The 24,404-nt window shown below is 36.8% G+C and overlaps 1 protein-coding gene across 1 annotated transcript in view; it reads left to right on the forward strand.

Moving 5' to 3' along the window:
- ANGPT1 (angiopoietin 1) overlaps window positions 1-24,404 on the forward strand; it is a 304,237-nt gene that overhangs the window by 254,332 nt on the left and 25,501 nt on the right. Inside the window, exon 7 of the mRNA XM_004011787.6 lies at window positions 5,230-5,396. Coding sequence (XP_004011836.1) covers window positions 5,230-5,396 — 167 coding nt within the window. The remainder of the gene's footprint in view (window positions 1-5,229; window positions 5,397-24,404) is intronic.

The following is a 24,404-nucleotide window of genomic DNA, read 5'->3' on the forward strand; positions in this document are numbered from 1 at the left end:
TGTACAAATCTCTAAGACCGCCCCAGACATACCAAGTCAGAACCTCCATATGGGAACCAACCAAGTCATCTATATTTTGAAAAAGCTCCACAGCTGTTTCTGATATGCACTGCCAGTTGAAAGCAAATGTCAGAACTGTCAAGTTATTAGCATGGGTTTAAGATCTCAAAAATTTCTTTTGTAGATCCTAAACCTTATGAGAGATAGTGAGAAAGGAATTAAAGAAATAGAACCAAGGTAGAGGTAAAGAAGACAACTTCTCTTTAGCAGTAGGAAAGCAGAAACAAGAGTAAGAAGATAATTGGTAGACACAAGCTATTGTTTGTGCCATAGCTTAGCCCCTATTGGCTAAGCCCCAGTTGGCTTCAACTTCTTATTTAAAAATTAACTTCTTGGATTATGGTGGGAGGGGGGTTCATGTTTGGGAACGCATATACACCCGTGGTGGATTCATGTCAATGTATGGCAAAACCAATACAGTATTGTAAAGTAAAATAAAGTAAAAATAAAAATAAAAAAAAGAAAATTTATAATATGAGTTTAAATGTTTTTATAGTATCCCAACCTATTTTATGGTTCATATATTTCTTTTAATAAAAGAAATTTTAAAGAAAAAAAAAATAATTAACTTCTTGGATTAAAACGACAGTACTCATTTGTATAAACCAATACTCAACTTATCATAAGAATACATTAGTTCCTAGCATCTGAAAACTATTTAAAGCATTGATTCAATATCTCCTTATTAAATTTCAGGCTAAGACAAGACCTAGGATTTCTCATATAGAGTGGAAAAGAACCTATGTCATGCCAAATAGCTTATAGTCTTTTGGAACAGAGGCAGATAATCAGAAAATTACTATATATTGTGATATATCCTCTAATTATAATAGAAACTAGATTTTTGTTAAGTACTCCTCATGCACCAACACTGAGATAAATGCTTTGAATATATTATCTCACTTCTTCCTCACAACATTGTATGTGGAAATATTTTAAATCCTTATTTTGCATATGAGGAAACTAAGACGCAAAAATAAGAGCAAGTATGTGGCTGAGCAAGACTTCCAATTGGAGCCAGAGGTAGGGAGTAGAAGTTGTTTAATCAAGGCTGTCTTTGTGACTAGGTGTCAGATCCATGGTTGCCTAATAAACTATCCAATAGACAGTTTACTAAATTAGGAACCCATTTTCCCTTCTTTCTTGAATTTTTTCATCTTTTTTTTTCCTGCATCATTGCACTTAGCTATTAGGTTTCCTCCTACACTCTCTCTAACAGAGAGATTGATTGTGTTAGAATCTCTCTAACACATTGATTCCTTGCAGCCAATAGAGCATATATTTAGAAAGTTTTCCGGAAAGGTGCATGAAATAAAATTTTGTTTTATGAAAGCAAATTTCATTACTTTCTCTTCAGTTGTGTCTTCCTCTATCTTCAGTCACAAAAAGCAAACTGTTCAGGAATGGTTATTAGCCTCCACCTAGAGGGGGTACAAGCTTGCATGACAAGCTGGGAACGAAGACACATGGAGGAATTACACAAATGTTCTTCCTTTTCGGAGGCTTACTGGAGATCACTGTGCTTTTCCCTAGGAAGGCTGGAGAGATTTTATATCCTTGCAGCTATTTCAACAGCATGGAATTATTTGACCTAAAACTTCACACTTCATCATCCCCACCTTCCTTATTCACATTTAGTATAATTACTGAATCTCTTCTAACTGACCACACAAAAGAGGGAATCCTCAAGTGGCTATAGAGTTTTTTCATGTCTGAGCTGAAAAGAAATGCAAGGAGAATTCCAGTGGTCTTCTTTTCCTTCCCAGTGGCTTCTGCAACTGAGAATGTGCTAATTTTCAGTCCCCTGTAACTTTCTGCTTTGCTTACTCATTGAAGAAGGTAAATTTCACTCATCTCCATGGTATATAGCACCAATTTCCCTAAGAATGTGTTAAATTCTTAGCACATTTTAAATTAAGATTTCCTGCCACTGTGGAGCTCTTGCAACCTGTGACTTGAGCATCTTAAGAACAGAGAAGAAAGGAGACCCTAGAGCATGGACTTCAATAGATCCGACATCTGTACTCTGGGCTACAGGGAGATGATCTTAGGGGATGCATGTACCCACTGCAATTTGGACAAAAGGTGTTTAGTTGATCAAAAACTAATTTAAATTGAGATACATATATGCAACTAAGTTAGAATTGTGTGTATATGTATATATATATATATATATGTGTGTATATATATATATATGCTAATACATTTCATTGAAAATACATTCATTTGCCCACATTTTTAAAATGGAAGCTCAAGAGATGTTATGGGGAGGGAGGTGGGAGGGGGTTCATGTTTGGGAACGCATATAAGAATTAAAGATTTTAAAATTTAAAAATAAAAAATAAAAAATAAAATAAAATAAAATGGAAGCTCAAAGCTTACAATTCTGAATTAGAGATTCTTTCATAAAACTTTCCCATAATCAAATGCATCAAATATTTAGCTTCTTTTTTTTTTAAACTAGAGCAAGTAAGCCATATAAAAAGCAATGTATGTTAAAAGTCCTCTAAAGTTTTATTATTTTCTTCAGTCTTTTAGGATTGTTGCAACAACTTATAGTTCAAAAGAATTTTTAGTGATTTGCTTTCATAGAACAAATATAAACATCTAAATTAGTTTTTACCAAAAACAAAACAAAATTCCTCTTTCCTGACTAATATTTAACTTATTTACATCACGTTATAAAGCTTATCATTGCCATAAGAGAACTGGCATAAATAAGTTTGAGACCAAACACAATTGGTCTTTGGTAAGTAACTCAGTTGGCAGATGGGAGTGCACAACTGTATTTAATACTTTTAGTGTACTCTGGGTATTAATATACTTGAAAGAAAAAATGAAAAATACTGCTCCATGTAAGTTGGTTAAAGGAGAAATCATTAAAGAACATTTCTACTATAGTTGTAATTCTGTAAAGTTAATATACATAAAGAATTCATTTGAATCAGTTCTGATGAGATGGATGAAACTGGAGCCGATTATACAGAGTGAAGTAAGCCAGAAAGAAAACACCAATACAGTATACTAACACATATATGGAATTTAGAAAGATAAGGGATCAAAAAAGAAATAAATATTTTTCAAATTCTATCCTCTGTATTGAGGAAATAAGAATTGCTGCATGAAACACACCCAAAGTTGATGCTCTGGGACAACTCAGAGGGATGGTGTGGGCAGCGAGGTGGGAGGAGGGTTCAGGATGGTGGGACACATGGACACCCTTGGCTGATTCATATCAATGTATGGCGAAAACCACCACAATATTGTAAAGTAATTAGCCTCCAATTAAAATAAATTAATTAATTGTTAAAAAAAGAATTGCTCTGATTTTCAGTACTTTCCTCATTCTTATTCATACAGATAGAATAAGACCCTTTATTAGTGAATACCTAGGTGAACCAGAGAAGGAAATGGCAACCCACTCTAGTGTTCTTGCCTGGAGAGTCCCAGGGACTGGGGAGCCTGGTGGGCTGCCATCCATGGGGTCGCACAGAGTTGGACATGACTGAAGCGACTTAGCAGCAAGTGAACCAGAATGTTTCTTTCTGCAACATCAAAGTATATCATGTGATTACTAGACACCTCCAAGTTTTCCAAGTATCAAAGTGCACAAGATAAATGGATTCAGACGGATCAGATTCAGATTTATGGACTGGTCTCAGACACTTTGATTCAGGTTGGAGCCTGCCAGGAATATTTGTTTTCAACTAGTGCTCCAGTGATTATGATTCAGTTGGGCACTTTAAGAAACACCCTTGAGATTCAACCAGATTACCTACAAGAATTAAGTTTAAAGGTTATTTTTCTGAATTCAGCTGCAGAATACTATAGTCTTTTGTTTTCTTCCTTCCTGCCTTTCTTCCATGTTCTTTGAACTTCAGTAAAGCATATGGAGTACCCAGTGTATACCAGCATTCTACTAGTCTTTGAGGATTCACAAATACAACACAACTTCTGTCCTCAAGGAGATCATAGTCTGGTCAGTAAAACATGTAGATCAGGAATTACACTGAACTTCAAGTTTTACCGAGGGATACTTTCTGAGGCATTTGTGAATACCCAAAATCTAGAGCACCAGGAATCTCCTGCTACTGCTGCTGCTGCTGCTGCTGCTGCTGCTAAGTCGCTTCAGTCGTGTCTGACTCTGTGCGACCCCATAGACGGCAGCCCACCAGGCTCCCCAGTCCCTGGGACTCTCCAGGCAAGAACACTGGAGTGGGTTGCCATTTCCTTCTCCAATGCATAGAAGTGAAAAGTGAAAGTGAAGTCGCTCAGTCGTGTCCAACCCTCAGCGACCCCATGTACGCAGCCTTCCAGGGTTCTCCATCCATGGGATTTTCCAGGCAAGAGGATTGGGAGTGGGTTGCCATTGCCTTCTCCAAGTAATCTCCTAGGTTTTTAATTTTCCTATCTCTAACATAACCAGCATTAAAAGTTAGCTTTCTTTTATGTACTACTTCTTTTATCCCACAAACAAAACTGTTTTGAACACTTAGTAGCAATGACTGGGATTCCCTTAAGAGAACAGAGGAAATTTGTTGAGATTCAGTGTTGGAGCCTCCAGCTAGATTCCCTCACTAGCTCATAAGTGTCAGCCTTCTACCTCCAAATCCTGATCTATGGGTGTGATGTATTTAAGTGACTGAAGTCCTGGATTTACAGATTTGCTTATTATTACTTGAAAATGTTAAAAGCTATAGAAGTTAAGGGTCTAGTAATCTGTTTGTTACTATCTAACATAATTTGACTGTGAATAATAATATCATAAAACAATAATAATAGTATTTTTAAATAACTTCTGATAATACTCATTGGAAAATGTTTAAACTATGTTGAAAATATTCCATTAACTAGTATGTAAGAACCATTTTCAAAAGCAAGTTGTGATTGAGAAGCATTTACTGGTTAAACCTATTAACCAGATTCATTTAATTCAAAAAATTCTCATCTACACAGATTTGAATATCATATTTTTACTGTGTTAATAATTATTGTAATGAGCCTTGGAGAGGAACATAGCAAAAAAATACTGAGTGTGTAAATGAAGAAAGTATATAAAAATATGAAAGAACCATCTTTTAAAGAATATTTTATTATTGTTTAGAACATAATACTAAACTTGAAAAGATCTCCATGAATTAACCACTGCATCTCTGTCTTCTTTGGCAGGGTTTCGGAAATCCCTCTGGTGAATATTGGTTGGGGAACGAGTTTATTTTTGCCATAACCAGTCAGAGGCAGTACACTCTAAGAATTGAGTTATTGGACTGGGAAGGAAACCGAGCCTATTCACAATACGACAGATTCCACATAGGAAATGAAAAGCAGAACTACAGGTAAATCCTTCTTGGGTGTGGCGTTCAACTGCCTCCTGCCTAGTCATTTAAGAGTTTTAATAGAAAAGTGTGGAAAATAAAGAAATGATCCTTCAAAATGAAAATCAGTCTGTTTTGGCCTATGACAGAGAGAGACCAAAAGCCCTGTAAAGTCTTGTTCAAAACTGTAAATTTCATTTTCACAGACTGATTATTGTGATGTTGGCTCAAATTCTAGAGATAGGGAATTAATTCAAGTGTGATATTATTGTTTTTATTTTCATTATTGCTATCATTGCAGTAAATTCATACATATAAAACTGACGACAGAGGATTGACTCAAACTCAAGGGCTTGAAATAAATACTGTTTTCTACCAGATTTTTTACTTGCACTTTCCTCATTTACCTTTCTTAAATTATTTTTTACATTATCTTGAAGGTGACAAAGAGGGGTAAATTTTTATGTTTGAGGGATTAACATGAAAAATAAGGTGAGGCATAATTTAGAATTTTTTGGTCAAAATGTGAAAGACAGAAGTAACTCCAAGTAATAATATCAATATACACAACATGTTGTGTTTTTCATATCATTGCAGATATAAAGATAGACAGACTATACCCTTAATTGTTAATATCTCAGATTTGTTTTTCAATGAGCAGCTTGTACACTAGAAAAAAAATCGCTAAAAAGTAACACAGAGCAGTAAATTTATTTCACAAACACTACATTGCTTCTGCCTTCTAGGAACTCTACTAGGCACTGGCAAATTTGCAGTCAGTGATGAGATCACTAGTCTCCCAGACCTCACAGTTTATCTTTGTTAAAAATTAGGTCACTAAATAACTGGTTGGCCTTCCTTGAGAACAGGAAATATATTTCAGTCGCTTTTATAGCACTATCCATAAAGGCAATACTTGGCACATAGCAGGTCCTTAATGATTACGTGTGACTCAGTTCTGTAAATTAGATAAACAGTTAATTACAGTTGCAGTGATATTAGACTCTTGATATTGTGGCTACTCGACCCTGGTCTTGGAAACACAAGTGTATACATGAAAGGGCTGGCACACTGCTTCAAGCAAAATGCAGTGACAGCTACCAAGACCTGATGCTTGTATTCCAGCCTATGTGGCCGTCTCCTCATAGTTCAACTGTTTCTGCTGCTTGCTTATATTTCTGAGACATGCCATCCTTCAGGAGTTTAAATCTATAACTCTTTTATGAATGCATTTCATTTTATTTTAATGGATTATATATGGGATTGAATCCTTGGAGATATAATAATCATTTTCTTAACAAACAGTGATGATATCACTGCAACAGAAGATGTGAAACTGATCCAAGGAGTTGATAGTCTCATGGTGGGGACTGAGGGTGTGCATATGGCAACTCAAAAAACAAAAGAAAAGACATTTGTAAAATCCAATTGAGTGTGAGAAGAAATGTTTCCAAGGAGGTCAATATTTTGAGAGTTTTATAACAAGAAAAACCACTGTAAAACATCAGGGATACTCTTGTGTAAATGTTTTGAGTTGAAACTTGAAACTATATGAAACTTGGCTAATGTCAGACAGACTGACAATAGGACTAGCAAATAATTAGTCTAGTCTTTTTCTAGGCTCCTGAAGAATTTGTTTTGGTTCTTTTCCAAAATGTCTCTCAGTGTGTGTGTGTATGTGTGTGTGTGTGTGTGTGTGAGCATGCTTATGAGGATGGGGTGGTATTAAGGGTACAGGTTTAGGGGTGTTGGAGGCCTCTGAAGTAGGTTTCAGGATGCATAGTATGATTGTCATTGTGGCATCTGCTTGAGGAAGGCACCTTGTCTCCTCTTCCAGGCCCACTGCCCTCACTGAGCATTTCCCGGTCCTTGAGCATCTTTGTAATTTTGACCCAAATGATGCAGATCTGTGATCAGAAAGCTAAAGTGAGGTGTGCACTCTGAGATCTCCATTTTTGTCCCTTGAGAGAATTGTGAACGTTGAGAATCAGAATTACAAATCCAGAAGGAACTTAATCATTTAATTCCAAACCTTTGGTTTTAAAGAAAACAAAGCTGAGGTTCAGAAATCTACAGTATTTTTGCCCAAGGAAGGAGAAAGACTTAAACATGGGATGTTTGACTCCTGCTGGTTCTGTGTAATTTCCACTCTGTAATGCTACTGAAATAAAGCTGGTGGCTCTGGCCCTCTTTCCTGCCAAGACCAAGCAGAAAACAGATCTGTAATCATCACCTTCTTATGCAGTTAAATATTAAGATTCACATTGGCATCAATTGAGAAATTAAAGCTCATTAAAACATAATGCCTCTTCTGGTGAAAGCTTAGTTGAAATAAGCACACTATAAACTGGCGTTATTATTCAGTCTTTTAAAGAAAATCAAACAGAAGCTTGAAAAGAGAACCTCTCCACCTGTCTCCTCACTCATGCCACACACGGATTCTCCAAGTTCAGTAACACCATGGGTGGCCTCAAGTCGGGACTGCAGATGTCCAGCTTTGCTTACGGTGCATCTTCTTAGCTAGGTTCTCTTCTCTCTGAAGAGAAGAGAGGATGCCTCGCTGTGATAAATTCTTAAAGGAATTAATGCACTTATATATAAGTATTTTATAATTTATTAAATTATTTTTAGTACTATAATCATTTAATCCTTACAATGACTTTTGAGCCAGCTACTATTAGATACATATAAAGATGAAGAAACTTGGATGAGACTTTGGAAAATCGACCTGCTCAAATTAAATTAAATTCCAACTAATATCAAAACTATGAAATTCATGACAGGTTTTTGTTTTCTATTTTCACATTTTCTATGTTTTTTCCTCTTTGAAATTAAAATCAGAAATTTTTGAGTTTTCTTTTTTAAAGTATTTTATCTTAATAGTAATTGTATTTGGAAAATGCTTATAATAGTTGTGGTCATACTATATAAACCAAAAAAAAAAAAGGTTTAATATCTTTCTCATACTCTAGACATTTACTCTAGATTAAAAATAAATGTTGTGAATAGATTGATGAGCTTATAAATGTACATGTAATACACGTATTTTTCTTTTATCCTCTAAGGAAAATTCAATCTCAGATAGAAAATAAAATCTATAGAACCCAAGAGAATATAAATAAGAAAAAACAATAATGTGAGAGTGTTGTGATAGATACATCATGTGAAATAACACACATTCAACATGAAATTATTAAATACTTCCTCTGGAGAGGTAGTAGTATGCGGATCTTGTCATCCAACACCCAGACTATTATAAAGCCTTCCTGCCTACAGTCTTAATTCTCTCAAATATATTTTCCAAGCTATTATTAAGATTTTTTCTGAAAGATAATCTGACTTGGCCTCTGCCATCCTTCACATATTTCAACAGTGTTCAGATAACTACAGGTAAAGTCTGCCACCTAAAACTCATCATGACTTGATCCTAGCTACTTATTCAGCTATTACTGCCATGCTGCCCTGCACAATCAGATAACCCCTCATTGTGAATATGGTCCAGAAACTACTTGAAATTTCTCTTAACCATCCATGCCTCTTCTTAAGTTTTCTTTTTAAAAATATTTTATCTTAATAGAAATTTAATTTTGAAAATTCTTATAATAGTTGTGGCCGCACTGTATAAACCAAAAAAGAATTTTACATAGATCTTCCTCATGCTCTAGACACATACTGATTAAAAGTAATTCTATATCCTTACCCTATACACATGAATCCAACTTTGGATGCATCTTCTAAAGTGTCTGCCTGTGATGTGGAAGACCGGGGTTCAATCCCTGGGTCGGGAAGATCCCCTGGAGAAGGAAATGGCAACCCACTCCAGTACTCTTGCCTAGAAAATTCCATGGATGGAGGTCCCTGGTGGGCTATAGTCCATGGGGTCTCAAAGAGTCGGGCACGACTGAGTGACTTCACTCACTCTAAACCTTTAAGACTTTCCTTTGTTCCAGAAAGTCTTCTCTGACCCCTGCTATAGTGTAATCTGTGATGTGCTCACCCGTGGCTCCCCTCGGAAGCACTCCTTCTCCCACCTGCTGGGAATGTTGCGCCCTAAGAGCTTGTAGCCACGGTCCCCTGAGTATGCCTGTGTGTGGCTGAAGAAAGCCATATCATTCAAGGTCACTGCTCCTTCCTACAGACAGATAGCATCCAGTGAGTCAGTACAGGAATATATTCAAGACTACTTGCCCTAATTCAGGACAGTTCTGAGAGACTGTCCAGGGCTTTCACTTGGAATTAGCTGATATGGTCACTGTGACTGCATGTGAGCCCAGCTTCTTCTGCTTAGTACTGCTTCCTTCAGTCTGCCACAGGAATCAGTCCTAAAATCATTCCTATAAACCTCCCTACACTGATTTCCCAGAGAAGTGCGACGTCACCCTCATTCTCAGGTCAGTTTCGATGCTTTGTGGTCCCAAACAAAGATTCATAACAACCTGTAAATATCCACAAATCTGACTGCCGACCTGCCAGTGCAGAAAATGTGGGTTCGATCCTTGGGTTTGGAAGATTCCTGGAGAAGGAAATGGCTATCCACTCTAGTATTCTTGCCTGGGAAATTCCATGAACAGAGGAGCCTGGAGGGCTTCAGCTCATGGCATCGCAAAAGAGTTGGACACAAATTAGCAACTAAATAACAAATAATCCACATTTTAAAAAAATGGTTTCTATAGGCTAGAAACTTAGAAATTAGTGGGAAAGATCATACACATGGTAAGATAACCACATAACAATGTCTATGATCTTTCCCACTAATTTCTAAGTTTCTAGCCTATAGAAACCATTTTTTTCAATATTGAAGATGTATACCTAAGCTGGCTAAATTATTACTAACAATTAATATTTGTTATTTGCTGAATATACACTATGCACCAGATACCTTGTTTTATATAAGAAAATTGAAGTACAATACTTCACACAAGGTCACAGGTACTAATAAAAGTCACAATTTGAGCTTTGATCTTATAACCACCCACCATACGGCCAAGCCTTAATAAAGGGAAATGCATCAGTTAATTTCTGTAATTAAATACACTCAAATAATATTCTAAGAGATAAAATATGTTTCTTCTAACCCCATTTCTGTCTTCAATAATCTGAATATTGTGGACACATTATTTCATTGCTCAATTTTCCATCCTATAATTTATTTATAAAGCTCCTTGCAGCTCAGAACTTACTAACTAGAATAAAATCACCTTTATGTATACATTTATTTTTTACTTTTCTCCCCTTTAATTCTTTGATAAATGATTACATTTTGATCTCACTAAAAAAATACTTCAGTAAGATTTTTTTATCAGCTTAGGGCTTACAGTAACCTTTTTATTCTTATTAAAACTTTGTCAGTTCTAATGAGGTGGATGAAACTGGAGCCAATTATACAGAGTGAAGTAAGCCAGAATGAAAAATACCAATACAGTATACTAACGCATATATATGGAATTTAGAAAGATGGTAATGATAACCCTGTATGCGAGACAGCAAAAGAGACACAGATGTATAGAACAGACTTTTGGATTCTGTGGGAGAGGGAGAGGGGTGGGATGATTTGGGAGAATGGCATTGAAACATGTATACTATCATGTAAGAAATGAATTGCCAGTCTAGGTTCGATACAGGATACAGGATGCTTGGGGCTGGTGCACTGGGATGACCCAGAGAGATGATATGGGGAGGGTGGTGGGAGGGGGGTTCAGGATTGGGAACTCATGTACATCTGTGGTGGATTCATGTCAATGTATGGCAAAACCAAAACAGTATTGTAAAGTAAAAATAATAATAATAATAAAATTAAAAAGAAAACCTTAAAAAAATAAAACTTTGCTGATTTTTGCTGGTATAAATAGTCAGTGGAGGAGCACATGCTGAGGCTGAAGCTCCAATACTTTGGCCACCTGATGCAAAGAGCCGACTCATTGAAAAAGACCCTGATACTGGAAAAGATTGAAGGCTAGGAGGAGAAGGGGAGGACGACAGAGGACAAGATGGTTAGGTGGCATCACCGACTCAATGGACATGAGTTTGAGCAAGCTCCGGGAGGAAGTGAAGGACAAGAAAACCTGGCGTGCTGCAGTCCACGGGATCACAAACAGTCAGACACGCCTGAGAGACTGAACAATAGCAACAAATATTTGGAGTTAAAAAAAAAATACCTAGCCACCACCACATCGAATGCTGAAAAGAAAAATTTAATTGTGGGTTTAGGGATATACTATGATCTACCAGAAAGAGCCCTGGACTTGTGTCCAACTCTTTATGACCCCATGGACTATACAGTCCATGGAATTCTCCAGGCCAGAATACTGGAATGGGTAGCCTTTCCCTTCTCCAGGGGATCTTCCCAACCCAGGGATCAAACCCAGGTCTCCTGTATTGAAGGCATATTCTTTACCAGCTGAGCCACAAGGGAAGCCCGGAATCAGAAGATGGGGAAACTTAAATAGTGAAATCTGGCTTCACTATCCATAAAGCCAACTTGGTTCCATCAGTCAGAGTTCAGTCAGGGAAACAAAAGTTTGATGAATATTATGGAAATAGGGATTTATTTATACATATTTCACCTTACACAAATATAAAATGAGTTTGGAAGTGATGTTCTGGAAGATGAAGGTGAATAATCAGAGGAAGGGTCAGTAACACATATACTTGAACCCCAGTGTGGTGGTGGAGAAACTGGAGCCAGCAGGGAAATTTGAGAAATCAGGTACATCCAAAGTGGACCACAGCAGAAGAGATCTCAGAAAGCTGTTAACGATGTCACCTGGGGCTGTGCAGTCAAGCATCTGGCGGTGAGTCTGGACACATACTTAGCATGGGGGGAAGCAAGCCAGATTCAGAGTAGAAAGAGGACAAGCTGAGAGGTGCTGGACACCTCTGACCCTGAGCATTACCATGTCTAATGGTAATCTGAGAGCCAGACCACACTTCATACTTACTGCTAATCTGAGAGCTAGACCATGCTTTACTTCCACCAAGTCTCATGCAAAGTCCTCTCTGGGCCAACTCTAACCTGAAACAGTACAAAGGAGATTCTAAGAAACATAGTTCTCAGATTAACCACGTTGACAGTAGCATAATCTAGCCTAAACTTGGGCAAATCACATAATAAATTTGTACCTCAGTTTTTTCATCTTTAGGTGGGGATAATGTCCTCTCCTCTGTAGTTCTCACCATTTTGTTATATGAATCCAATTAGAAAGAGTTTGTAAACATATTTTTGTATTGGGCAAGATTAAGTGCGATACAACTATGAAAGATGTTTTATTGTTTAATTCAATTTTTATCATACTCAAGATGTTTATTATTTATTCAATAAAAAATTTAGTATATTCCTCTATTAAAATTCAACTCTCCACCACCACTGTCCCCAAAATGTCTTTTACTGATTGGTAGTTATCTATTTACTTCTTTGGATTCAGGACCTAGTTCAGATTCCCTCAAAGCATCTGAGGTCTCTTTAGTCATCTTTTACTGAGAGCAGTCTATCACACACTCATCATTAGTATTTAAAAAAAAAAAAATCACTGTCAGTTTTCCTCAGAAATAAATCATGGTCAGTTTTCCTCAGAAATGTCTCTTTATTAATTTATCTGATTATTTCTTTCTGATGAGATTCAAATTACGTTTTTTAGACAAGAATGCTAGATAAATGATACTATGTACTTCCCATTTTATCATATTCAAAGACACAAATGGTCATTTTGTCCCATTACTGGTTGGGCTGAGTTTAATAACTTTAAGTTTTGTGAGATTTCTTGGCAACAGAATATGTAGTTATAAAGAAAATTCTTACAAGGTATGTCACATAAAGCTAATTTGTGTTGATTGAAGTGGTCGTGGGGACTTTATTACTACAATATCCCTTTGATTTTCCCCTTCTAGTGCCTCAGACATTTGTAGTACATTGTACTGTATTAGTATACTCTAGAAAAATAACGATTTACCAACTGGAGATAAATTTTGCATATGATTTTGTCAAGTAACTTTGCATGTTAATTTTTTCCATTCTTGGTTTAGTTTGTTCTCTGAAGTTTATTCCTTTGATCTTTTTATATTAACTCAATTAATGAATTCTCGATTACAGATAGTATAATGACAGGCTTAAAAATAGCTCTTCTTTAAGCCAATAGAAAGTTTGTATTCATGAAATCTGAATGATAATGTTTAACTATTTAATTTATATTTTAGATTATAATTGTAATCTTGCCATTATATTTATAAATATACTTTATATTTATAGTTTGGGGATATTCTTCTCATTTTATCATTCCCCTGTTATTTGTTGGGAATGAATGATGCTTTCAGGGTAGAACTGTCTATGGCTATGGTAAAGCCTTGCTCTGAAAGAGATTCCTATGTGCTTATTTTCTACCTTGATCGATCCAGATGGAAGAGATAAATAAGATGTTTAAACAAAATTACCCAAAAAAGCAACTTAAAAATAATTTAGCCATTAAACATCTTTTGGCACAAAGTTTATTTTGGTAAATATCTTTATTGGGAAGCAGTTTTATGTATTGGGTAAAATATTGCATTGGTAATCAAAAGACATGAACTCTAGACTTGGATCTCTAGTTACTTTTCTGGGTGACCTTGAACAAGTTACCTTACTTTCCCAATTTTCAGGTACTCAGAAGTAAACTGAAGAGCAAAAGGAGTAAAAAGGAGGGATAAAAAGGATGAAGTCTTTCCAATTCCAAAATCCCTTTTTTCAGTCATTAAAGTCTTCCCAAACCATGTATGTATTTTATGGACAAAACAAATTAGTGCGGATTGAAAAGAATTCTCTTGAGTCTCCCACGTAAATTTAAGTCCTGCGTTTTTTATAGGTATTTCAAAAGTTTTTTCAATTCTTAGTGAAATGTTTTTAATTTTTCTGATCCTCTGGGCTGCATGGTCCTAGATAGAACAGTAGCATATGTGTTGAAATACTAAGGGGAAATTTATTTCTTTCAGCAGTTCTGGATCAATCAAGGTAGAAAATAAACACATAGGAAATCTCTTGGCAGATTCTAGCCTCTTAAATTTTTAACCTAGATATCAAACCTAAGGCTTTAAGTAGTTTTATTTGTATTTTCAAATAATTTCTCCAACTTGGGAGTTGTATTACTTTTATTTAGACTATGTTGTAGTTATGCTTTCTAAAACAGAGAAGGAATTGTTTTATTTAACAAAATTTGTATTTTATAATCCTTAAACTGAGATGAAGTATTTCAAGAAGAAAAAGACATGATCTTACAAAGTCACTCTGTGTCTTCTTCAGGTCTCTTAAGAGTCAAGAAATCTCTTGACTTTAATGCAGATTAATGTCAGTCTCCAGAGTCTTAGATTTTTCCAAGATGAGAAACACCTTGATGCTGCTAGGTCTAAGAATTCCCAGGATTGCTGCTCCAGCGTGAGTAATGCTGGGGCTCAGAGAACTACTGTCCTGGAAATGTGTAGATTGGCAAAGATTGTTAGAACCAGCTAACGCTGCCTCCAGGAGGTAATCTGTAGAAATGTCCTATGATCCCACTGCCGGGGGTCCTCCTAAATATTGGCCACCACTGAAATGATGAAGGTTCTATCTTCAATGAAGAAAATATTTGTTATTTTCTATTATGTGCTGTCCTAGGGTAATATTTCCAGAGATATTTCAGTACAGTCATGTATGTGTGTGTTCACACATGTCTATACTCATATGCCTTGGAGCTAGGGGTAGATAGCAGACAGACAAACAGGCAATTACAGTGCCATGAACATAGTGAGTTCAGGGATAAAGAGAAATATGGCCTTAATAGGGGGACCTAACCAATTTTAGGCGACTGGGGAGGCCTCCAAGAGGTGACCTAAGTTGACATTAAAATGGCCAATTAGATTTAGCTGGAGAAATGAGTCAAATTGGAGGTAGAAGAGTGAATAGCATGTGTGAAAGCTTGTAAGTGAGACCCAGTATGTCTCATTAGGCGAACTGCAAGTAGTAAGGTATTGTATTTTATAGAGTATAAAAAGGTAATGATGGAGTACGATGCTAAGAGCAAAGAGGAGAGCCAGACAACTAGTACTATGTCAGAGACTTAGGACTTAGCTCCCAAGCGCAGCCTGTCTTCATGATCTTTTCTCACATTCATTCAATTTTTTTTTCACTCAATGTTTTTATTACCCTGTTCAATAAATATGAGCAACAGCAGTGTGCAAAACATGGTGGGTGAGGCAAATACACACAGCTTAACATTTGTCCTTCAAGAGCTTAACCTCTTTCCTGACTTGACTGTCTTAGCTCAGACTGTAGAGCTCTGCTTTTCAGGCTGGGTAATGAGCCCCTTCTGTGTGTTCTTCATGTGCTTTCTGCATGCCTTTATCAGACTTCTTATCACAGTGGGTTGTAATGGACTATTCCCTCTTATTAGACTGCCATTTCTAGGAGGGCAGGGACCTCTCTACAATGCATGGCCTATGTCTGGAAGGGAAGCACTTTCTAATAAGTATATGAAAGACATATCAACAAAGATATCTTTTGTGAATTCAGCAAACACAGCTGATTACTATGTGGCCATTATTGATCCAGATGCTAGAAATTCAGAGACCAAGTCAATATCCAGAGGTTTATGGTAAAGAATGGCAACATAGGACAGTTTCCATGCAAGGTTTTTAATAAAGTATTATTTTTTAATTTCTTGGATTGTTACTTGGATGAGATTCATTTCTTTGATCTATTCAACTGCAGACTTTTCTGTTTATTTTTTTTAACCTCCAAAAGTTATGGAAGAATTTCTATTTTGCATGATGCCAAGCAAATGAAATAAAATGTTAGTAAAATAAATGTAAGGCATATCTTATTCCCTCGGCTGGTTAATTCTGGAAAAGGATGCTTTATTGCTGTCATAAATAAGTAGTTTGTGGGTTACAAGGACTAAGTACTCTGCCTACAATTTTGATAGCTGCCACTAAGTGAGTAAACTGGTTTTTTGTTTGTTTGTTTTTTAGAAATCACAGGTAAATAACTGTGAACTTATCAGAAAGTATGAGATTTAGTTATATTTTTTAGTGAAAAGTTTTTAACTGATGAAAATGACAATATAAAATATTGACTACCCTGTAACTAATACAGTGCTTTTTCTCTGTAGATGATTTATTTATTTTTGAAAACCTTTACTCATTTCAACTGTAAGTAGTTACCCATGAAGCTTCCCTGATGGTTCAGTGGTAAATAATCCACCTGCCAGGGCAGGAGATGTGGGTTTGATCCCTGGTGGGAAGATCCCCTGGAGAAGGAAATAGCAACTTAACTCCAGTATCCTTTTCTTTTTTAATTCCCATGGACAGAGGAGCCTGGAGGGATACAGTCCGTGGCATCTCAAAAGAGTCAAACACAACTTAGCAACTAAAAATTATATATGAACATTAAATGCTCAACTATAAATTCTGTGCTGATAGTATAATCATAACAATTAACTCTGCTGCTGCTGCTAAGTCGCTTCAGTCGTGTCCAACCCTGTGCAACCCCATAGACAACAGCCAACCAGGCTCCCCCGTCCCTGGGATTCTCCAGGCAAGAACACTGGAGTGGGTTGCCATTTCCTTCTCCAAGGCATGAAAGTGAAAAGTGAAAGTGAAGTCACTCAGTTGCGTCAGACTCTTAGTGACCCCATGGACTTCAGCCTACCAGGGGATTTTCCAGGCGAGAATACTGGAGTGGGTTGCCATTGCCTTCTCTATATTAATTGAACATTTGTGTGTGTTTAGTTTTCAAGTCGTGTCCAACTATGCAACACTATAGAATGAGCTCCCCAGGCTCCTCTGTCCATGGGATTTTCCAGGCAAGAATACTGGAGTGTTAGTGGAGTGCTTAGCCATTCCCTTCTCCAGGGGATCTTCCCAGCCCAGGGATTGAACTCACAGCTTGTGCTGTGTCTGCTTTATTGCAGGCAGATTCTTTTACCACTGAGCCACAGGGGACTCCCAAAGTAAAAGTGTCAGTGGCTCTGTTGTGTCTGACTCTTTGCGACTCCATGGACTATAGCCCACCAGGCTCCTCTGTCCATGGAATTCTCCAGGCAAGAATACTGTAGTGGGCAGCCATTCCCTTCTTCAGAGGACATTAGCAACCCAGGTCCCCTGCAGATTCTTTACCATCGGAGCCAGCAGGAAAGCCCTTTACTTGAGCATTTACTTCATGCCAAATATTTGCAGAATGCTTAGATATGTCTCTTTTGATACTAACGTACAAGTGCTTAAACTGTTCTGCTCATTCTTTATTGAAAGAATCAAAAGAAAGAAAAAGAAAGTGAAATCTCTCAGTCGTGTCTGACTCTTTTGCAATCCCATGGACTGTAGCCTACCAGGCTCCTCCATCCATGGGATTCTCCAGGCAAGAATACTTGAGTGGGGTGCCATTTCCTTCTCCAGGGGATCTTCCTGACCCAGGGATCAAACCAAGGTTTCACGAATTGTGGGCAGACACTTTACCCTCTGAGCCACTAGGGAAGCCCCGAAGAATCAAAAGTGCTGTTTTATTACTTGCCCCAGAAACTCAACTAAATACCTGGAGAAAGAATAATTTTAGTCTTATTCATTTTTAGACTGCAAATGAAAAACACTTCATTCTCCTCACATGTGTTTATGATCAATTCTAGACAGAATTTTAAACAATTGGTGTCACAACATTGTTGTAAAATAATTATTTTAATTCAGTGTGCCTTAAAAATAATGGATGTGTTAAAAAGCAAATGAGTAGTTTGTACTTATTTATAATCTGATTTTTAAATATACCTAGTATTCTTTCTTAGGAGAAGAATTACATTTGAATATGATATGCTTCTTTAATGTCTTCTAACCTAGAGCGTATGCTGACAATTAGAGATATTAAGTCAATATTTTCAAATATGCTCTAGGTTAGAAGACATTAAAGAAGCATATCATATTCAAATGTAATTCTTCTCCTAAGAAAGAATACTAGGCATATTTTAAAATTCTGCAAATATTTACCACAATGTTGTGACACCAATTGTTTAAAATATTTGGCATGAAGTAAATGATATTAAATAATAATTATAATATACTTAATGGTCCAATATTCATAATTATTTTGTTTTTTCTCTTACGTGAATATGGTTTTGCTTTAATTTACGTAACTTCACTAAAATTACTCTCTTAATAGCTGTTACAATTCTTTTGAAATCAGAATCTGCATTCATTCATTTATTCAGTCAGCTGGTCACCCATCAAACATTTACCATGTTGCTATTATTTCCTTGGTACTGGTACTGCTCAGTTATCTGCAAAATTTGAGTACGCATATAGTCAACTAAGGTGTTTATCCAAAGTATAGATTTCTGAATCTCACATCCAGAGATTCTGATCCTGGGATAGAACCTACGTATCTCAAGCCTACCAAGTATACCCAGATGATGCTGGCAGAATCAATACTTGAATGACACTGAAAGGAAACATCATCCCTACTGGTCTTGTGGAACTAATAAATGAAGAGATGGAAGAAAATATGGGTTAGTTGACTTAAAAGTTTCAGCTGCAGTATATTTTAACATGCCCATTTAATTTATTTGTTTTGTACTGTTTTGGCTTTTGATCAAGGAATTATAGATCTTTTGAAAGTTTTGCTGGAGCTATGTATCTTCTCCCCAGAATAAATGAACAAGCACAGATTTTGCTTGCATTTATGTGTGATTCAGCTTCATAGTAAGAAGCCTTGGAATTAAGCTAACCTGGGCAATAAAGAAAAGAGGTCAACTTGGCTGAGGTTGAGGATGGATGGGGTTCATTGGAGGAGATCAAAGGGGACCAGGAAAAGCTTCCTAGAGGAAATTTTTGGTTATTTGTGAAGAATAAGTGTCCACAAAGCTTGTATGGAGGATGGTGGCAGAAGGAGGAAAGTCTTGTGATTGTAGCCAGAAGGAGCAATGTGGGCAAAGACCCAGAGGTGGAAGAGAGCCTGCCTTAGTTAGACAAAAGCAAGTATCTTATATGTTGAGGTTTGCTGCGCTACAGAAAACAAAGGCCATATTACATGATAAAGAAATGGACTCTATATTACATTAATTGTGGAGAGAAGTATACTGATGATTTTGGTCAAGAGAACAATCTAAAACCTTATTTGCAGAACTTATAACAACACATTGTCCAAGTACAAGAGAACATATTTTCTCTTTGCAAAAATCCTCAAACAGTGTCTCCAAGTGGTTTTCAGCATTCTACTCACCCTTTCCTTCTCCTCTGTATTCCCCTAGGGAATGCTGGAAAGAAAGCTTCTTGCTGCTCTTTAGACAGAAATAAAAATGAGAACAAAACTACCTCCCTTGAACTTGTTTATACTAAAAAAAAGAAAAATGACCAGTTTCAATCATAAGTTTTACAATGTCCTGGCTTAATTTTTGTTAAAAAGCAAACCCATAAACTCTCGGAGATGGCTGTTGGCCTGGTCTGCTAGGCACCAGAAGAGGTCTGGTCAGTGAGCCACTCACTCAGAACTAACTCAGCCACACGTGATGCCAAATTGAAATAAGTTTAAGAGACTGTTTATGTTCTTTACAGGGGTCTCAGTGCTGTGTAATTCACTTGGCACTCATTTTTTTAAATGTATCCTTGAAAAAGGGAGGAATACTAGAAGAACATTATTTTTCTTTAGAACTAAAAACAGAAAATCGCTATAGTATGTATTTCTGAACTTTGAGAAATGGGATTTCATTGTTACAGCTTTCAGGAAGATACATTTTTGTACATGTACAGAATCGAGTGTACTCTGTCAGCACTGTGCAAAAGCACTCAGAGATAACAGAGTGCGAGTTTACCATTTTGTTTTTAATGGAGAAAGAATTTATCATAAATTTCCAACAAATGCAATCATCTAACTGAGAAAAACTGATCAACTCATTTTTATCAAAGTTCTACATTATATTAACATTTAACATAAGTCAAGAATTCTCCAAGCGAGGCTTCAACAATACATGAACCAAGAACTTCCAGATGTTCAAGCTGGATTTAGAAAAGGCAGAGGAACCAGACATTAAATTGCCAATATCCGTTGCATTATAGAAAAAGCATGAGAATTCCAGAAGAACATCTAATTCTGCTTCACTGACTATGCTAAAGCCTTTGATCTTGTGGATCATAACAAACTGTGGAAAATTCTTAAAATGATGGGAATGCCAGACCACCTTACCTGCTTCCTGAGAAATCTGTATGCAGGTCAAGAAGCACCAGTTAGAACTAAACATGGAACAATGGACTGGTTCCATATTGGGAAAGGAGTATGACAAGGCTGTATATTGTCACCCTGCTTATTTAACTTCTATGCAGAGTACATCATGAGAGATGTGGGGCTAGATGAAGCACAAGTTGGAATCAAGATTGCCAGGAGAAATATCAATAACCTCAGATATGCAGATGACACCACCTTAATGGGAGAAAGTGAAGAGGAACTAAAGAGCCTCTTGATGAAAGTGAAAGGAGAGTCAAAAAGTTGGCTTAAAACTCAACATTCAGAAAACTAAGATCATGGCATCCAGTTCCATCACTTCATGGCAAATAGATAGGGAAACAGTGACAGACTTTATCTTCTTGGGCTCCAAAATCACTGCAGATGGCAACTGCAGCCATGAAACCAAAAGATGCTTGCTCCTTGGAAGAAAAGTTATGACCAACCTAGACAGCATATTAAAAAGCAGAGACATTACTTTGCTAACAAAGGCCCATCTAGTCAAAGCTATGATTTTTCTAGTAGCCATGTATGGTTATGAGAGTTGGACCATAAAGAAAGCTGAGCGCCAAAGGATTGATGCTTTTGAACTGTGGTATTGGGAAGACTCTTGAGAGTCCCTTGGACTGCAAGGAGGTCCAACCAGTCCATCCTAAAGGAGATCAGTCCTGGATGTTCATTGGAAGGACTGATATTGAAGCTGAAGCTCCAATACTTTGGCCACCTGATGCAAAGAATTGACTCATTGGAAATGACCTCATTGGAAAGTTAGAAGACAGGAGGAGAAGGGGACGACAGAGGATGAGATGGTTGGATGGCATCACCAACTCAACAGACATGAGTTTGAGCAAGCTCTGGATTTGATGATGGACAGGGAAGCCCTGCGTGCTGCAGTCCATAGGGTCACAAAGAGTCAGACATGACTGAACTGAACTGAAGTCAAGAAAGGGACATTAAAAATCTATGTTGTCAAAACTTAGATGAAAAATGAGTGTACAGTTTAAATATGTATAATGAAAATTAATACTATACTAAGCAATCATAATAGAACTAGGGAATAAACGAAACTGGCTTCTCTGAAGTTCTGATTATTTGGGGCTGAAATTTCCTGTAATTTTGGAAATGTTCCTTTCTTAATCACACCACAGATTTCCATGACCCTTGCTATCTCAGGCATTTTTCACACTTGCACATCTTCCACTGATCATGTTAAAGATATGTATCGAATTACATATCTGCATCAGAACATCTGAGGCTTAAGAAGCAAATAAGATACTCCTTCTTAAATGATGGTTAGAGTAATACACTAATGCCATTAGGATACACCATGAGGTTGCAAATAGTCGGACACGACTGAGCGACTGAACTGAACTGAACTAATACACTACACAAATTCTGGTGATTTACCAATGATATAGTTCCATTTGCGAACAGATAATGCCAACTTAAAAAGACAGTGTCATGAAGGAAGATTTCAGAAAGTAGAAATGAGAATTAAAATATAGGTTGGAACGGGTGATATTTTCAGGGATTTTTCCAAGTATCAATTATAAGTAAAGAAAGGAAAAAATGTATATACTGGATTCAGCCAAGAAAAACATAGGATTCTCAAAAGATTATAATTTTAATTTATTAAAGAATAAATGTTTGAATTCAGTTCAGTTCAGTTGCTCAGTCATGTCCGACTCTTTGCAACCCCATGAACGAGAGCACGCCAGGCCTCGCTGTCCATCATCAACTCCCAGAGTTCACCAAAACTCATGTCCATTGAGTCAGTGATACCATCCAACCATCTCATCCTTTGTTGTCCCCTTCTCCTTCTGCCTCAATCTTTCCCAGCATCAGTGAACACCCAGAAGTGATCTCCTTTATGATGGACTGGCTGGATCTCCTTGCAGTCCAAGGGACTCTCAAGAGTCTTCTCTAACACCACAGTGCAAAAGCATCAATTCTTTGGCACTTACTTAGCTTTCTTTATAGTCCTACTCTCACATCCATACATGACTATTGGAAAAACCATAGCCTTGACTGGGCGGACCTTTGAATTAAAGGATTATTATTCAGGCCTCTGGGTTCAAAATAATGTAGACCTTAACTTAGGTGGTCATCAAAGCGACTCTGGTTTCTTGTTCTTTGTGCTTAGTATTCTGCTTGCTCTGTATAAAAATGAGAAAAACTTTCAAAGGAAATGGGGCCTATTAATTTGAGAAAACTGGCCTTTTCTCATCTTTTATTTCTCCAGCTTATTGCCTACATATTTGTCTTATTTAGCTGCCTGTCTATCTCACTATTTTTGTCACTTTCAGTATGCTTATGCATATGTACCAATGACAGATACATTTTGCTTGTTTAATTTAGACTTTTTTTGTTTAGCTAATGTTTACTGTGCTTCTCTGTTGTTTATAGTTATTGGTTAGGAAAGTTTTATTTGTTTAATTTTTTGTTAATATTGATAAGTACTCTACATGCAACAATCTTTTCAAGACTTTTATATTTATTGAGTTATATATATTGAGCTCAGTTTCTCAGCTGCATCCAACTCTTCACAATGCCATGGACTATAGCCTTCCAGGCTCCTCTGTCCATGGAATTTTGCAGGCAAGAATACCAGAGTGGGTTGCCATTTCCTTCTCCAGGGAATCTTCCCAAGCCAGGGATCAAACCTGCATCTCTGGCATCTCCTGCATTGGCAGACAGATTCTTTTCCACTTTGCCCCTGGGGAAGCCCCTTTATATGTATTACTTCATTTATTTGTCACATCAGTCTTAGAAGGACATCTACTAGTATTAGATTCATTTTATAGATGAGGCAACCGAGGATCAGAAAGGATAAGAGCTACAGTGCATACCCAGGCGATTAAGCTCCCAACTCGGTTCCGTTATCTCTTGAGGTCTATAGACACTCATATGCAAATGTACATAATGCAGTCCTACTCATCAGAAGCCCATGTTTTATATGTTTACTTTTTGTGGGCAGTGGGGAGATGAAAGAAGGAAAAATTTTAGTTAGTGACTTTATTGTCAATCATTTTCTTCATTCATATTTACTCTGTACCAAACCACCTATATCTTGTTGATCTTTATATACTTAAGTATCTCTCCATCTCTATCTTGTCCTTAATTTTTAATTTGCCAACCATATGTTATTAGATCTTTTAATCTTCCTACCCACATTCTCTTTTCTTTTGAAACTTCATATGAATTTTTCCTTCTACTTACACATTCATAACTATGAATATAGATCACTGTCATACAACTCTCTATCATAGGCATATCTTCACTCTATTTTTCATAGGTGCACCAACTTTACTTCATATTTTCCTATCTTCTCACATTTACAGGCTGTTGCAAATAAGTACATAATCCATTCACCTATGGACAGTACAGTAACAGAATATGTCTCTAGCATAGGAAAAATAGTGTAGCAGAAGATGGCACATTTAATACTGCCTGCTCCAACAGAGACTGCAGTCCTAAAATTCAGCATTGGAAAGACCTCTATCCTCTAACAAAGAAGATGAAGCTTTTGAAACACATCTTTAAAATGAATATCTATGTTCCAGAGGGAATTATGCAATGGAATGGAACTTATGTATACCTACAGATCCCTTGGTCAAACTTGATGTTCTCATTTCTCGTATTTGCTTTAATGGTTTATTCCATGAGATGTTTCTTCAGATTTCTGGTGGCAGCCACAAACTAATTCCATCATTATTAAAACATTGTCCCAATAATATTTGAGCAGACCATTAGATCATTAATATTGGACAAATTTCAAATCATAAAAAAAAAGCCCACGGCATTTGAATTGTAAAACATAATTGTATTATTAG

This window comes from Ovis aries, chromosome 9 (assembly GCF_016772045.2).
Source record: "Ovis aries strain OAR_USU_Benz2616 breed Rambouillet chromosome 9, ARS-UI_Ramb_v3.0, whole genome shotgun sequence".
Classification (NCBI taxonomy): Eukaryota; Metazoa; Chordata; class Mammalia; order Artiodactyla; family Bovidae; genus Ovis; species Ovis aries.